Source organism: Merops nubicus, unplaced genomic scaffold (genome assembly GCF_000691845.1).
Source record: "Merops nubicus isolate BGI_N331 unplaced genomic scaffold, ASM69184v1 scaffold23529, whole genome shotgun sequence".
NCBI classification, from domain to species: Eukaryota; Metazoa; Chordata; class Aves; order Coraciiformes; family Meropidae; genus Merops; species Merops nubicus.
In genome coordinates this window covers 22,604-37,907 of record NW_008630541.1, presented here as the reverse complement: position 1 = coordinate 37,907, position 15,304 = coordinate 22,604, and the positions used below count along the sequence as shown (strand labels likewise).

Genomic DNA, 15,304 nt, shown 5'->3' with positions numbered 1-15,304 from the left:
CGGTGGCGTCGTGCTAGAGGAGAGGTGCGCTTGGGGAGGCCTCAGGGCACCCCAGGTCCCCGGGCTGGGAGTGAGTGGTGGGTTTCCATCCTTTCGTTGAGCTCCTGGTTTTTTTTCATGTGACGCTGCTCCAGGCCTTTACCCCTCCTTCAGCTGTGCAGGGATGCTTCACAGTTGTGCTGCGTAGCTGTCCTCCTTGTCTTAGGAAAAATTAACGTGTACTGCTTTCTTAGCAAACCGTTCTGAGAATCCTTGGTTCCTACCATCAAAAGTCTGGGTTTTGAATCTTCTTTTATGTAATTGTGTTCTTTTATGTCATATGTAAAACTACCTGGTTTTAGAGGATGACATTTAATTGCAAAAACCTCAGGCCCTTTTGAAATACCCCTGATAGTTAAATCGGTTTTGAGAAAGTTCGTTTAAGCTCTTACTGAAAGTGAAAGTGTGTTAGGAGAACTTCTGGTGTTGCTGGTGGAAGAATTAAGTCATGAATAGTTTTGCTGAGAATTCTTTAGCAATTTAGTTATGGTGAACTAGGAATTTATGGTAACTGGTGGAATCATAGACATATGATTGTGAAAGCAAAATGTCTTTTTTCTGTTTTTTTTTAGTAGAGGGTTGGGAAGAATAAGTTAATTGGATAATTCAGTGATGTTTTCTGTTTTAATAGCTTAGTAGAAATCACAAACTTCTACTATAAAATAATCTTGATAAAAAGATGACCCATTTATAAATACCACTCTTACTTACAGTTCGTAGTCTTAAGGTGTAGGTTGCAACCTACCTTAAAGTATAAGTTGCAGTTTCAGACTTTATATGGGTGCTACAAAGCCATAGATACATTTTTTTTGTTTCTTAAGTTATTATTAAGTAGAATTACAGCTTTAAAATGGTTCTTCAGCATCACCTGAAAGTAGGAAAATGACAGCCACAGGTTGTGGATGGGAATTGCCCAGAATGGTTTAAAAAAGGGAAAAGCTGCATGAATAACTTCAACAAAAGCTTTTGAAAATTGAGGTCTGTTGCTCTCTGCTTTGTAAATGTGATTTACCTTGGCCCTATAATAATAGTTATAATAACATCATCTTAGCAAGAAAAAGAATGCGTGGTTGCCTGTCCTAATTTGGACAGACATACAATCTATCAGGGAGGATTATTAAACTATCTTCTGCCTCAGTTCATCCTTCTGCCTCTGCTCTGCTTTAGAAGAGACTATTCTCTTTGCAGTGCTTAAAGATTCTTTGTAGCTTGGTAAAGCTGAGGTTGATGAAAGGTTACCAGTAGACTTAGCACATGTTGGATGTTTGCCTGTGGTTTTTTTGCACTCAAATAGTGGTGTTTGTTTTTTTTTTTTTTTCTGAGCGAGGAACAGTCTTTGAAACAGGGAAAAATGGATAGAAATGTTTGCGTTTTGTTTTCCCTTTACTGCTGAGAGCAATGCACTAATAAACAGGAATGAGAAAGTGAAACAGCTATGAAAGAAAAGTGAAACTGATAAATGAGGATTTAGTGCAAGGTTTGTGCCAACAGTTTGGACTTGGGCTCCCAATGCATGCACTGCATCTTATATTCAGGTTTTTTGCAGAATTTCAAACTGTCACTCAGAATTCTTGAAAAAGTACAGTACCTTAGCACAGGAAAGCTATATTAAAAGGCTGATTCTTTTTCTTTCTTTTCCAATTGTGCTTTTCTTTTAAAAGAATGGCACAAAAAAAGTATTTAATAGCGAAGTTGACGAGCTGCTTAAGAGAGGACAAAATCAAGCTATGGAAACCACCCTATACAAACGAAGAAAAAGAACCTGGGGAAGAGATGAAGGTAGGTATTCATTCTGAGCTGATGTCATTTGTCTACCGTGCCGTGCTGCGGGTGCATTTTCCAAGTGTTTTGTGCTGCTTTCCTAGGATCTTGTACAGAAGTACTCCTCCAAGCTGAAGATCGACGAGGGCGATGCCGAGGACATGCTGGAAGAAATACGGTGTAAAGCCATTGAGCGTGGGACAGGGAATGAAAACTTCAAAGTGACTGGGGTTGCAAGGCTTGATATCTACCTGCCTCGTAGGAAAGTAAGTGACACTGCAGGAGAGTCAGGATAAGTAGCTTTTCCGTGGCCTTCTTCAGTTCTAGATATGTATCCAAAGCAAATATTTTCACTTGTTCATCTTTTTCAGGTGTTTTGTATGAGAGATCTGTTAGGTATATAAAATGGGAGGTGGGGGCTGTTGAGGTGTATTTGAGCTTCCTGGGGCGGGGGGAGTATCATGGCAAAGGAATACAATGCTAGGAGAACAGGGATTGTCTTCCCTTTAGGATGTAATGAGAAACTATCTTTCAATTAAGAAAAAAGATTTAAGTGTCTGTCTGGTTCAGTTTGATTCTTTCTGACATGACTGTTCACATTAGCAGTAAAGAACGAGTGTATTTTTTCAGCTGTAGAATACCTGAGGTTGAACTAGTGTATGATTGTCACTATATTACCACAGCTTTTGTTTAAATGACAGCTTTAATTTAAAAAAAAAAACAACTGTAAGTGCAACAAGCAACTTGAACTTGGTGCCATCTTAGGCCATATGTAGCTGCTGACATTAAAAATACCTTCTTTGGCTTTTAACCACAGCATGTGGCAATGTTCTTACAGTGATGACTTTATCCTTGTGCAACTATTTCAGCCCAGGCATCTAACTAAACTTACTTTAAAACATGGGTGTTCAGTGTTTGAACTTGGAAATGAGAAGCAGGATTTTCTGTTGTGATGGAACTCATCTGCTCTCTGTCAGGCTCCTAAAGCTTTCACAGCGATAGAACTGAATTAAGTCTTGCCCTTTTGAAGCCAGGCTTCAACCTCTAGTTTCACACAGTATGCCAGAGTAATGCTGTGAATCCAAATAAATTAGTGGCAGAATGATTTATTTAGACCCTACCAGATTCTCTGGCTGTATCTAGTCAGCTAAGCACAGGTGGGGACAGACTGGCCAGTGTTTGGAGACTCATGCTGTCAGGCTGCTAGCATTGGCTCTGCAGTTTAGTCCAGGCCACCCAGCATCCTGCCAAGCAGTGCCCAGGCACAGTGTGAGGGCTGACCTGGGCCAGGGACCCATCTCAGATGGCACTTCAGATTCACTGCTCTGCTTTGAAGGCTGAGAGGATTCAATCATAGGGATGTGAAGTGTGTTGAGCAGGTTGGTCACAGGACAGAGAGCAGGCCCTTGGTTAGTTTCTTGCACAAAGCCTCTGAACTGTGAATGTTTCCCCCTTAAAAGTAGTCTCTAGCAAGCACAGCAGCTGTCTCAAATCACTTCCTAGTTTTGGTCGTGTGCAGGAGCAGCACCTTCCCTTCTTCAGTACACCTTCACCCACTCTGACAGTGGGGCAAAGAACTTTGTTATTTAGGGGCATTTAAAGGGTTCTAGTCATTGGCAACAGAAGTGCCTGTGCACTCTGAAAAAGGGCAACGTGGTGTGTTTTTTAACTGAAGATGATCTTAGATGGTAGCCCACACTTCAGAAGGATTTTTTTATTACTAAATAATTGCAAAAACACAACATAGTCATAATTGTTCTCTCTCCTGTAGTGAAAAATAATTACCAGGGCATGTGATGGGGTAGAGGGCGTTAAGTGATTGCTGTGCAGTTAAAACAAATAAGTCCTCTTTACAATGCTACTGGGCATAGGGGAATTAATTAATTTTAAATTCCAGTTTATCTAATCTGGGACCAGAGACACTAATAGGAATTAATCATAACTTAGCCAGTCACAGGTGAGTGGCATAATTACAAAGCAGAGTTAAGATTGGAAGTGCATAATTAAATTAGTCAGTTTAAATCATTTGCTTCTGAATTGAGATTTATCTAACTCTGAATCTTCTGTTGTTGTAATGCTTATTTTTAGCTGTCTTACAGAAAGTACAAGACTCCCTGCCCAGAAATTACTAATATATATGCCCAACCATAACCCTGTTAACCTGATTATTATTTGGAAAAGAAATTGTAGTTGTTGTAAAACAATTAATTAAGAAAATGTCCAAAGTATCTTGATATGCTTTTTTTTTTTTCCCCCCTCTTCCCTCCTCCTTTCCCTCACCCAATGTAATTACTACAGTGCAGAAAAATCCCTCTGGAAACCAACCTGTTCATCACAGGCAAGGAACTCAGATCACAGTAAGTGTAATCACCCTTGCATCTTCTCTAATGCACTGTCATACAGTACTAAAAAGACAGAGCCCTATCTGTTCAATTTAGGCTTTGTTTAGGATGTGTGTTGGTTCAGTAGGGGTGAATAGGATGTCCAGTGTTCTTGTAGGGCAGTTCTTCGTGTATGTGTCGGGTCTGGCTGGGCTGATTTCCCATCACAGCCCTCCTGGTGCAGGGCTTTTGTGTTGGGAGTTAGAAGGGTGCTGATAACACCCATTTTGTGACTGCCACTGAGCAGTGCTCTCATGGCACCAAGGCCCTTTCTAACACTCCCCCCTCGCTGGGATGGGGGGCAGGAGCTTGGGGGGAGCATAGCCAGGACAGCTGACCTGGACTGAGCAAAGGGATGTTCCATACCAGATGACATGAGCTCAGCTGTAGAACTAGTGCTGGGGGTAGGGAAGGAGGCTATTCCTTGGTCTCTGGAGCAACTGCTACATGTTTTGGAGCCCTGCTTCCCAGGAAGGGTCCAGACATTGCCTGGGGGTGAGAAGTAGAGAACAAATCTTTGTTTGGTGTTTTTCTTTGCTTCTGTGCACGGCATTGCCTGAATTTGCTTTCTGATTAAACTGCTGCCTTTGTTTTTAGCCAAGAGGGCTTGTTGCCTTTTTATTTTCCTTTCCCATTTTGCTCTGCATAGGAGGGAGAGGAAAGGGGCAGGGTGCTAGGGTGGCTTGGTGAGCATCTCATGCTCAGCCAGGGTTAACCCACCACACCACAGTGAGAGAAGCTGTGGTTCAACAGGCAGAAGGCAGGAAGGTTGCAGCTGTAGAAGATGGCTCTGCCAATTCCCAGCAAGGAACCGAGAAGGTGCAGGGCGTAGTGATCAGTGTTCCAGATCTCTTAACTAGGCAGGTCTTCTGAACAGGGAACATCAGCTTCTACTTCTTTGTGTTCTTAAGAAAATCATATTATTTGTTTTGCTTTTTCCCTTTCTGTATCACAGATTTTCCCTATATGATATAAAAAGCTTTCTTATGATGTTTTATTTCTAGCACCTTTTTGGAGCAAGAGTTTTAAGCCAGTTAAGAGCATACTCATTTTTAAGTTTTATTGCTTTTCTAACAGAAATACTATACAGCCTTAGAAATACTTACTCATGGATGAAATTTATTTCACAGAATAGCACAGGAACATGGATTAAAAGAAAATGCAATCAAAATAATCATAAATAAGAAGCAGCTTGACCTGGGTATGTATCTCTAGTTGAGTATACTTTTATGATAATATTCTAGTTTACTGAATCTCAGAAGAAATATTTCTAGCAACTCTGTTAATTTCAGAAATTCCCAAGGAATAGCAGTTATATTTGTCATATTCTGATCTGCAGGAAGTGTGTTAAATTACAACGATCAAAATTCTCAGAACGATTAGAGGAACCCTGTAATAAACATTGAAAATCCATTTTTCAAGTGATGAAATACTGAAAATTCATGTTTAAGAGAAACCCTAAATTTCCTCCAAAACTATATTGTGTAACAACACATTAAAAAAATTATTTTAATGCTTTACACATGTTCCACTTGTGAAGACATGTTGTGGGAAGCAGTGGCAAATGGCTTCCTCTTTACTGATGGCCTAAGAATCTGACATTTACTTCCCTTGGAATATGTCAGAATTAGAGCCATGGAATTGACAATAGGAACTCCAGTTTGCAGTTCCTCTGTCTTGTCACTATTGTGGTGTAAGATCCTAGACATGTTGTTCCATGTTTTGCTTGAAGATCAATTAACTGAAATAGAAAAAATATTTTTGGCATGTTTTGGAAAAAAGAGCAAAGAATCGTGTGGTTATTTTAAAAGCAGGTTTTAAGATGCAAGTCTGATTTCTGAGTTTCTGCTGAATGTCAGTAATTACCAGGGGTCATGACTGAGTTCTGGAGTCTAATAGAGTAGCTCTTCAGTACAGTCTAAGGCAAGGGGCTGTTCAGGATTTGTTGAGGGGTATTTTTTCCACAACAATGGCAACACAATGTAAAATGGTGTCTCCTCACAAGTGAGAGTATTTAGATTGTATTCATTGTGCTCTGTTTTGCAGGCAAAACCCTTGAAGACCAGGGTGTGGCACACAATGCAAAAGTGATGGTACTTCAGCTGGAGCAGAGTGATGAGGAGACAAAATTGCAAGTTCAGGAAGAAGAACTTCAATGCAAGAAAGAACAAGAAATAGATAACAAGAGGCAAAGAACTAAGAAGGGATTGGAAATTCTGTCAGAGAGAGGTAAGAGGGGGCTGGTGGTTTGGGTTTTTAGTTTTCTTTTGTGGGAGTGGGGGCAGATGGCTGTGCATTAATTCTTGTGCACCAAAAATTTTCTTCAGTGGACTTTCACGATAGAAGAGTGCCTGTACCATGTCTGGATTTCAGTTTATACTCTTCTAGCTTTCTTCCTACTTGAAAACTAGATTTTTAAGTTGACTAAAACTGTCTTCTATTCCAAATCTTCGTACACAACTGGAATGCTGGAAAACACTTTGAGAAGGATATAGTGTGAATCAGTTATTGTTGGCACTTGACAGTTAAGGGACCAATGACTCTTGAGAGTGGTCTTTAAATTTATTGTAGACAACCTTAGAGGAATAGTGTATTATAAGTGGTTACACACTTGTAGTTTACCTCAGATTTGGCTGTGTGTAACCATGGTTTCACTGTGCAGAGCAGCTCACTTGTCATTCTCCTCTGTAACATGGCTCTTCTGTTCTCAGTGCCTTTGATGTTGATGGCTGGCAACTGTGGGTTGAACTGAAGGGATGTATTCAATCTAACACTAATAATTTTTCAAAATGCAGTTGTGTTTGTGAATTGCATTGCTGGGTGGTGACTTTAAATCACTTCTCTACTTTGTTTAAAAATTCACAAACAAGAAACTGGAACTGAGTCCAATGGATTTCTGCCAAATGCAGAAGTACCTGAACAAAGCGTCTACTAGTGGTCAGTGACAGCCTATTTCTTACTATAATATCAGATTTTGAACAAATGGAAGAAGTGATTCTTTTTATGGATTTAAGGGGTGATTTAGACCAGCCCTTGAATCCTGTGTAGGGCCTCTAAGGTATTTACCACTGGCTGTCAGTGGTAGCACAATGCCAGAATGCAGAGTGGAGTCTATAATGGGCTCAGAGGCTGAAGGTTCTGTGTGAAGCATAGAAAGGATTTAACAACTCTTTTTGTTTTGAGACAAATTGCAGGGCAGAAGTTCTTAATCTCAGCAAACTCCTGCTTAGCTGGCTTTTGTTTGCAAGAAAAGCATCTTTTCATTTTAAATCAGACTAGGTGAAAACAAAATTGATAGCTTGGTTATAAGCATTAAAGATGTAGGAAAAGGAAGATACTGTATTTTTCACTTTTATCAGTTGTGCTCAGCTGTGTTTTTTTTCTGTACTTTTTGATAAAGCATTTCAAATATTACATGTAAAATATAGGTGTTTTCTTATGGAAAAACTGTTTACCATTCATGTAACTTAATGCTTTGTCCAAATTTTAGTGACCTTTCTAAGAGTTTGTGTTTGTCTGACCAGGGCTGTTGTTGGTGGATATGTCAAAAAAACCCAGCCTCTATATGTAATTCTGATTGTTGTTGTTATTGTTTGTTTACTTTGCTTTAACATGTTACTGACATAATCTTACAACATCATAGTCTGTTGAAGGTTGTACTTAAAATTTGGGGTTTTCTTATCTTTCAGAGGAGTACCTGGATGAAGAATCTCTTCCATATCTGGATATAGCTAATCAGACTGGAAGGTCAATTGAGATTCCTCCTCAAGTTAAAACAGTAGGTGAAAGTATCTTACAGAGCTACTAAGATGGCTTTTTAAAGCTTGGTTTGTGAAGCATTTCAAATATAGGATTGAAATAGTCACTTTCTTGGGGGCTAAAACCCTGGGCCCAGTGGTTTTTTGCTTCATAGAAATAATTTTGAAATAAAATTCAAGTAGAACTCTGCATCTGGGAATACTGCAGTCATCTGGAGACCAGCCTCTGGTTGCTGATCTAATGGCAGGTCCAGTCTTGCATGGCCCCCTGGGTGGTCCATATCTTATTTTTGTGTTTTAAGATGAGCTTTAACTTTATGTCCTAGCACCTATTTTAAATAACATGAAAATAACTAGTTCATTAGGCCTCAGTTTCAGCTGGAAGCTCGATGAGCTCTCAAAATTGGACTCCTTTAAAATAACTTTGAGATCTTCAGCACTGTAACCTCTCTCAAATTTAAATTTGTTTACCATTCAAGAAAGTTTCATATTCTCAACTGGAATTCTTTGGTTGGGTGCACGCATTGAATTACTGTGGGAGTCACATGCTTGATGTTGGCTGCTGAAGCAGAGGAATAGCAATAGATGCTGTCCTTTAAGATTGCTTGATTTTTCTGAAGAGAAATAAAAATCTTTACAAATACTTGGAATTACACCAAGTAACAACAACAGACCTCAGGAGGAAGTAATGTTTGGAATAACATCTGTCTGTTCTCACAATGGATGTTGTTCTGAAGTGCTGAAAGTAGTAATTCAGGGGAAGAGTTAAAGCATCAAATACTGAAGTGCAGAAGATTTCGTTAGTATTGAATGTGGGTGAGAAGAAATACTGCAGGTGTTTTCTATCCAGAATTATTTACATTTCCTTTTGTACTACAGCAGGTAGTGTTTTCCTGCCTAATTCAGAATTTATTTCAGTTCTGCAGTTTAGCAGGAGGTGAATTGTTGGGTTTTACAAGGTAGTTGTAATAGCAAAGCAAAACAATTTGGTTGCTGTTAAGAAGTGTAGAACCCAAAAAAATGCTTAATGATGATCACTTATCGTCGAAAATCTACCTAGAGCTGCATTCTTCAGATCAGCTTGGTGCAATGTTTCATGTGTCAATAACATTTCTTGCTTTTAATTAGACAATATTTTAACATGAGCAGCTAAGGGAAAAATATAAAGCTGTGTGAAATAGTACTGCTCTTACAGAACTGATGCTGTGGTATTTCTCTAGAAGGAAAAAGGGCTCTTAGTGGGTTACCTGAATGTTTCTTTTTAGTTACAAAAGTGAGGGAGGGAGGTGCAAAAGAAGTCCCCATCTCTTTTTGTAGGCACTTGTGCTGGCAATGGGCTGTCATGAGAAGGGCAGGGCCTTAATGAAGAAGAAGGAATATGAAATAGCACTGCCGTATTTGTTGGATGCTGATAAACAGTTCTGGTAAGAACTTTTTTGAGTCCTTGTGTCTCTTCACTGTCAACCCACTACAGAAACAGCTTTAGCTCTTGCTGTGTCTATAAATCAGAGCCTGTTTTACCTGGGATTGCTTCGCACCCCCTCTGCTGATGGGAGACAGCAGCAAAGTCTCTGACTTGCAGTGACAGGCAGCTTGATGTGAAACAGCTGAAACAGATACTTCCACTGGGCTATTTAATCTTTCATATCAACATAAACAGAAACTGTCAATATTCATGTGCTAGGCTATAAATTGCATTAGCTTGAGAGACAGTTGGGGATACTCGTTTGCAGTTGCTCCTGTGCAGTAATGATTTCTTGTAAAAGGTGGAGCAGATAGCTGAGGTCAGTAACAACACCAGGGTTTCTGGGAGAAAACTAGTTTTAAGTCAGCAGTCAGAGCCCTAAATTGCTGAAAGCCCCAAAAATAGTATTGTCCCCATCTGTGTGCAAGTGCATGGAGACTGGCACAGGACTCAGCATGTTCACATGCACTAAGGAAGACAGCTTGTCTGTCATGTCAGACTACACAGGGTTTAATTCCATCCTGCTTCTAAAGAGAGGGGTTTTGTTACTATTTAAGAATCCATGGTGAGTGGTGTAACTCTGAGATGTAGTGCAGCCATCAGTCCCCACGTGCTAGTGAACGTGATGGGACACCAGTGCTTTGTTAGAGCTCCACTGCCCTCAGTTTGCTACCTCAGATACAAAGTGTGTGTGTGCTTTCTCAAACCTGTGAGTGTGCAAAACTTCCAGCATGTTTCATGTTCGAAAAGTGGTGGGGGGAGAGGAAATGAACAGCCCCCGCCAGAAAGGCAGCACTTGTTTTGTTCTGCAGTGAGTGCAGCCCGGAGCTGCTGGACACCGTGGATAACTACGCGGTCCTGCAGCTGGACATAGTGTGGTGCTACTTCCGCCTGGAGCAGCTGGACTGCCTGGATGATGCTGAGAAGAAGCTCTCCACAGCACAGAGATGCTTCCAGAGGTGCTATGGGGAGAACCATGAAAGACTCATTGATATCAAAGTACGCCAGCTTTCGTTTAATTAGGGTTTTTTCTACCTGTATACAGTTGAAATATCCCAAGACTTGACTTTTAGAAGCCTGAAGTGTTCTCGTGTCTCCTCTAGCATGCAATCTAGTTGTGTAGCTGTCAGCACAGTGAAAGTGTTGGGCCTGGTGAAAGCCTCGTGGCAGATGTGTCTATATGCACAGACATCATCAATATTTTAGATGAGATACTTTTGCACAATAAGTTTCATGCTGTTAGTGTGTTCTGTTGATAATGAGTTGTTCTACCCATGTGCTCTCACCCCTCCTCTTGTTTAAACATTTCTTTAGGGAAGCTACGGTCGGGAGAAGGTTTTGTTTCTACGGCTTTACCTCCTTCAAGGGATAGGATACTACCACAGTGGCAGAGAAAAGGAGGCTGCTGAATATATTCAGAGGGTAAGACACTGTTAGGTGAAACTTCAGAGGCATTTACAGTAGCTCTTGTGCCTGGGCACTGTCTGGCACCTGTTCTTGGCTTACTCAGAAAAATGGGGAGACTTTTTTTGTATGTACATTGAGCAACATGATCCTACTTACACTGTTGCTTTTTGGCATATAGGCATCTTCCTTGCATGAAGAGCTGTCCATAGACCCTGACAAAGTTCATCACCTGTCACTCATGGGGTTCTCTGAACAGGAGGCTCGCCTTGCCCTGCGCGCGTGCCACGGGAACGTGGAGTATGCTGCCAACCTCATCACCAACAGGAGGGAGGTATGGTGTGCTGGCAGCAATAAATCCACCATCCTGTTAGTTGGGGTGTCCTTAGGATCACGTTCTGTGTGACCACTGCAACATAGTGCTAAATTAAGGGCTTTGATTATCCTGCTTTGGCACTGACAGTTTGATGTCTGTTGCCACATGTAGCAACTAAAACGTGATACAATAAGGAAGTTCTGTCCCAAAACAGATGGGATGAGAAGGCCAAAGACCTGTGGTGATTCTGCAGAGGTGCAGGAGACACTGCACCAGTGTTTGCTACTCAGCGGTGCTCTGTATGGGAATAAAACCACTGTGATCAAGCTGTCACTCCTGGGCTGAAAGACAAGAGGCTGCACAGTGAGGGGCTGTGGGTGTAACCATCAGGCTACACTGTATTACAGGTTTGGATCTGAAAGTTTCAGGAGGCAAGAAGAGCTTTTTGTGCTCAAGTGAAGCAAAGGGTGTTGTCTGGGTCTGAAGTGCCTGGAGTTACATTTGATAAGCTGAGGTGGCACTTCTAGACTTCAGGCAGTGAAATGTGGATGGAAAAGTCAAATGGCTGAGAGAAGGGCTGAAGAGAATTCCATGGCTACGTGCCCAGCTCTGACTGAGTCCTTGGCAGGTCTTGCTCACAGGCCCATCTGCCAAATGGGTTCATCGCTCGCCACGCAGGGCCCGTGATAGCAGCAACAGCGTAAGACCCGACCTGCAGAGCAGAAGTACAGCAGCAGTGCTGGCTCCTGCAAGGGCAGCTTGGCTTAGTAACGAGTGTCTGGCAGCAAAGTCTGCATTACAACAAAAAAATACCTCTTCCTCAAGAGGTTCAAACTCAAAGTAGTAAATCCAAGAAACCCTGTATGCTGGGGAAGGCTGAAGCATTCCCATGCACAGTGAGCGTTGTCACGGCTGTGTTCCCACAGGAAAAGGCACAGATAAGGAGGGAGGAGAGAGCCAAAAGAAGGCAACGAATAGAAAACATAAATGCCTTGAAACGTATGGGCTTTTCAGAGAGAGCTGCTCAAGTAGCTCTTCAGAATGCACAGGGAGACCTGAACCAAGCCTCTCAGGTAAGTGGGTTTTGTGGTTTTTTTTTTTTGTTTGTTTGTTTTGGGAGTAGTACTTAAGCTCAAAAATATTTGTTTGAATTTTTTTGTAGTTGTTAGCAGGTTCTTACTTTTTAGTGTGTTTGTTTGTACATAGCTACCTTTCTGTGCTCAAGGTCACTCCCTGACATGATGAGTCTGCTATCACAAAGTTGGCTGAGTTTGCTTCCATCAGCTGTTGGGCTAAATACGTGTCGTTGCTGAGGACAGTAATATTTCTGTTCCTCTGTTCTGATCCCTCTCTGTTTATTGTAGTTTATTCTCGACAGTCCTGAGTTATTGTTGGACAGTAATGACAATGATCCCGAGACCACGGACCAGTTTCAGTTTTCCCAGGAAAACCTTGAATGTGTAAGTCAGACCGCTTGTTTGCTTAGGAGTTGGTTGTCTTGTTTCTGAATTACACCTTCAAACACTCCAGATCTTCCTTAAGCAAAGCTATACATATGTTCTTGGACCTGTGTCACTCGAGCTGTCCCACTGTTGGTCATCCTGCCTTTCATGGTGAAGTCACACTCGGGTTGAAATGAAATTGGTGTGTGCTTCCTGCCTGTTACACACACAATACAGAGGGCTGTGTGTCCACTCTAATACTCTGTCCCAACAAAGACAGCCAATGAGAAATGTGTTCAAGTCTCTAAATGTTGCAGCACACAAGGGGAAGAGGTGGAATGTGTCTTTCTCATCATAAGCTGTCTGATCAGTGTCAGGCAAGAAAACTATTGCTTAGAAGAAGTAAATAACAGTGTGCACACTTCTGATGTGCTGGAGTGCTTTGAAGTTTCCTCTTACAGAAAAAGAATTGGTCTGATGTCAAACAAGAGGCTCTTGATTCTTCTCAAGATCCCCATTCCTGTAATAGGTCATTGCCCTGTTGTTTAACTGTTCCAGTAAACCAGAGTCAGTGTCCTGGAATTCCTGGCACACAGCGCTCTCCTCTGTGCAAGAGGACCGACTGGCAGACGCAGCCAGATTCCTGTCAGACCCTGGTGCTGGATGAGTTTGGGCTTCTCTAGATTTTGATTTTTTGTTTTCCCCCCTCCTGTAGCTGGTGTACCTGGGTTTTGACCGTGAGTCAGCAAAGCAAGCCCTACAGCTCTTCAAGGGCAACATGCAGCTGGCTTGCCAGACTCTGGTCCACTACGGCGGCGTGCTGCCTGCGGCGCTGCGGCCGGCTCCCAAGGCAGCCAGCCCCTCCGAGGAGTCAGCTTCATCAGAGCTCTCACCCACAGACTCTGCAGGTGAGGGCAGAGGAGGGCAAGGGGCTTGTCCTGGCTTTCATGAGAAACCACTGATTTCTGCTTCAATAGTGATAGGGGGCCTGCAGTAATGCCCCAGGCTAGTTTCTGTTGGGTTCAGGCCAGGCATCCGTGACCCCAGGTAGGCTGTGGCCCCTGCAGTCAGGGACAGCCCTGGACATGTGTCAGCTGCAGGCAGTGTGTGAGGTGGGAGCAGCCCCGGAGGAAGGGTGACCTTCAGAGGTGTCCTGGGAACCTGCCACTAGGTGGGCTGTGGGTTTGGCACACAAGTCTGGAGGCCTCAGGTGTTGTGTGTCCTTACATCCCCAGTGAGAAACACTTTTGAGCCCATGAGCAATTCAGGCTTCTCCCATGTCATTATGCTGGGTCACACCAGTTCCCTTCAAAAACAAACCAACTCTCTCAGAGAGCAAGTACTAAGTTGCTGCAGTGTGTTCCCTTGGCCTACCACTGACAATGGTGATGATTTGATCACCTTTTCCTTCTTCATGTCCCTTATGTGGTAGAACTGTAGTTGATACCAGTTAGCAAAGAGAAGACTTGCACGTACTCCTCTGTTAGTTGTCAGAGCTGTGGTGATCCCTGTTGCACAACTAGGAGCTTTCCTACAGCTTTAAATAATAGGAGAAAATAAATAGCCATCCTGCAGTATCCACTGCAGGGATTGTAACTAAGAGAGTTGTACAGGAACATACTCACAGAGCTTGTGAAAGAGGGAGAGGGCCAGCCCTGAATTCACTGCTGCTCTTTCTGTCTTGGAAGGTTCTTCTAGTTCACCAACAGATGAAGACATGGAGACTGAAGCAGTCAATGAAATCATAGAGGATATTCCTGAACATGAAGAGGATTATCTGGATTTAACACTGGAGGAAGAGGAACAGATCATTCAGGAGTACTTATCCTATCTACAAGAACCACAGCATTAAATCCCATTACATCTACTTCAGTTGTATGTATTTACCTTGACAAATTGAGTTTGGATTATAAATGCACCTTCATCTTATCTCTGACTAAAATGCTTTGAATTCACTTAAACTGTAGGTGGAACACTTAATCCCTGCTTATTTATAAATCTGCTTAAAGCCTACATTTGTGATACATTGTAATTTATTGCCATAGCAGAAAAATAGAAACATTTATTTTCAGAAGAAATTTTAATAGAACTAAACTATATTTTTGTGAAATAAGTTCATTCACTTGGTACTCGAGTAAAGAAGCATTTCTATACCATTTTCAAATACCAGCTTTAAAAAAGAGTTTGTAAATCAGAAACCTAGCTCATGAGCTTATAGAGGTACCAACTTCAAAACTTCTTTTCTTCTGAAAGATTTCTCAGAGATGTTTCTGTATCTGTTGTGCATGGTGATGCTGTCTTTGTCATTCCCTGCAGGTGTCACACAAGCAATAAAGGTCACCTAAGTGGTGCTGCTTCTGCATCTTAGTAAGTCTTCTATGCTGTGGCTTTGGAAAACAGTAGCAACTATTTGGCAGTCATGGTGGGATTTCCTTTTACAACTGAATAACCACCCACCAGGTGCGTGGCTAGAGCTTAAGAGGTTTGATGGGGACAAGGTTTTCTTTCACCTGCTGTTGAGCAAACCCTGGCCGAGGCACTGTCGCAGGAGCTGTACCCGGCTTCACTGTGGGTCCTTTTTGGCTGCCGCGGCACGCCTCCCTGCGGGGAGAAGTCCCGCTTGTCAGGTTCGATACGCGGGGTTTGAGTCCTGCAGCAGCGCTGTGACGGCAGAGGGAGCTCCTGCCCCGCTGAGCTGCCCGCTCGGAGCTCGGCTGCTCGGGGAGGAGCCCGGCCCG

At 42.3% G+C, this 15,304-nt stretch overlaps 1 protein-coding gene across 1 annotated transcript; it reads left to right on the top strand.

The window, feature by feature from the left end:
* The first annotated feature begins 1,701 nt into the window (after positions 1 to 1,701).
* NUB1 (negative regulator of ubiquitin-like proteins 1) lies at positions 1,702 to 14,418 on the top strand. Its single transcript, XM_008947358.1, has 14 exons — positions 1,702 to 1,818; positions 1,905 to 2,066; positions 4,099 to 4,157; positions 5,312 to 5,382; positions 6,228 to 6,410; positions 7,871 to 7,959; positions 9,257 to 9,363; positions 10,217 to 10,403; positions 10,719 to 10,826; positions 10,990 to 11,142; positions 12,051 to 12,197; positions 12,489 to 12,584; positions 13,282 to 13,474; positions 14,255 to 14,418. Exons 1-14 carry the CDS (start codon positions 1,702 to 1,704, stop codon positions 14,416 to 14,418), a joined length of 1,836 nt encoding a protein of 611 aa, XP_008945606.1.
* Positions 14,419 to 15,304: the final 886 nt, after the last annotated feature.

Bases quoted from the DNA above. Each gene is read 5' to 3' on its own strand.
- NUB1 (XM_008947358.1), top strand. From the start codon at position 1,702: ATGGCACAAAAAAAGTATTTAATAGCGAAGTTGACGAGCTGCTTAAGA. The intron at 11,143-12,050 runs GTATGGTGTGCT...GTGTTCCCACAG, and splicing joins TCATCACCAACAGGAGGGAG to GAAAAGGCACAGATAAGGAG. The intron at 12,198-12,488 runs GTAAGTGGGTTT...TGTTTATTGTAG, and splicing joins ACCTGAACCAAGCCTCTCAG to TTTATTCTCGACAGTCCTGA.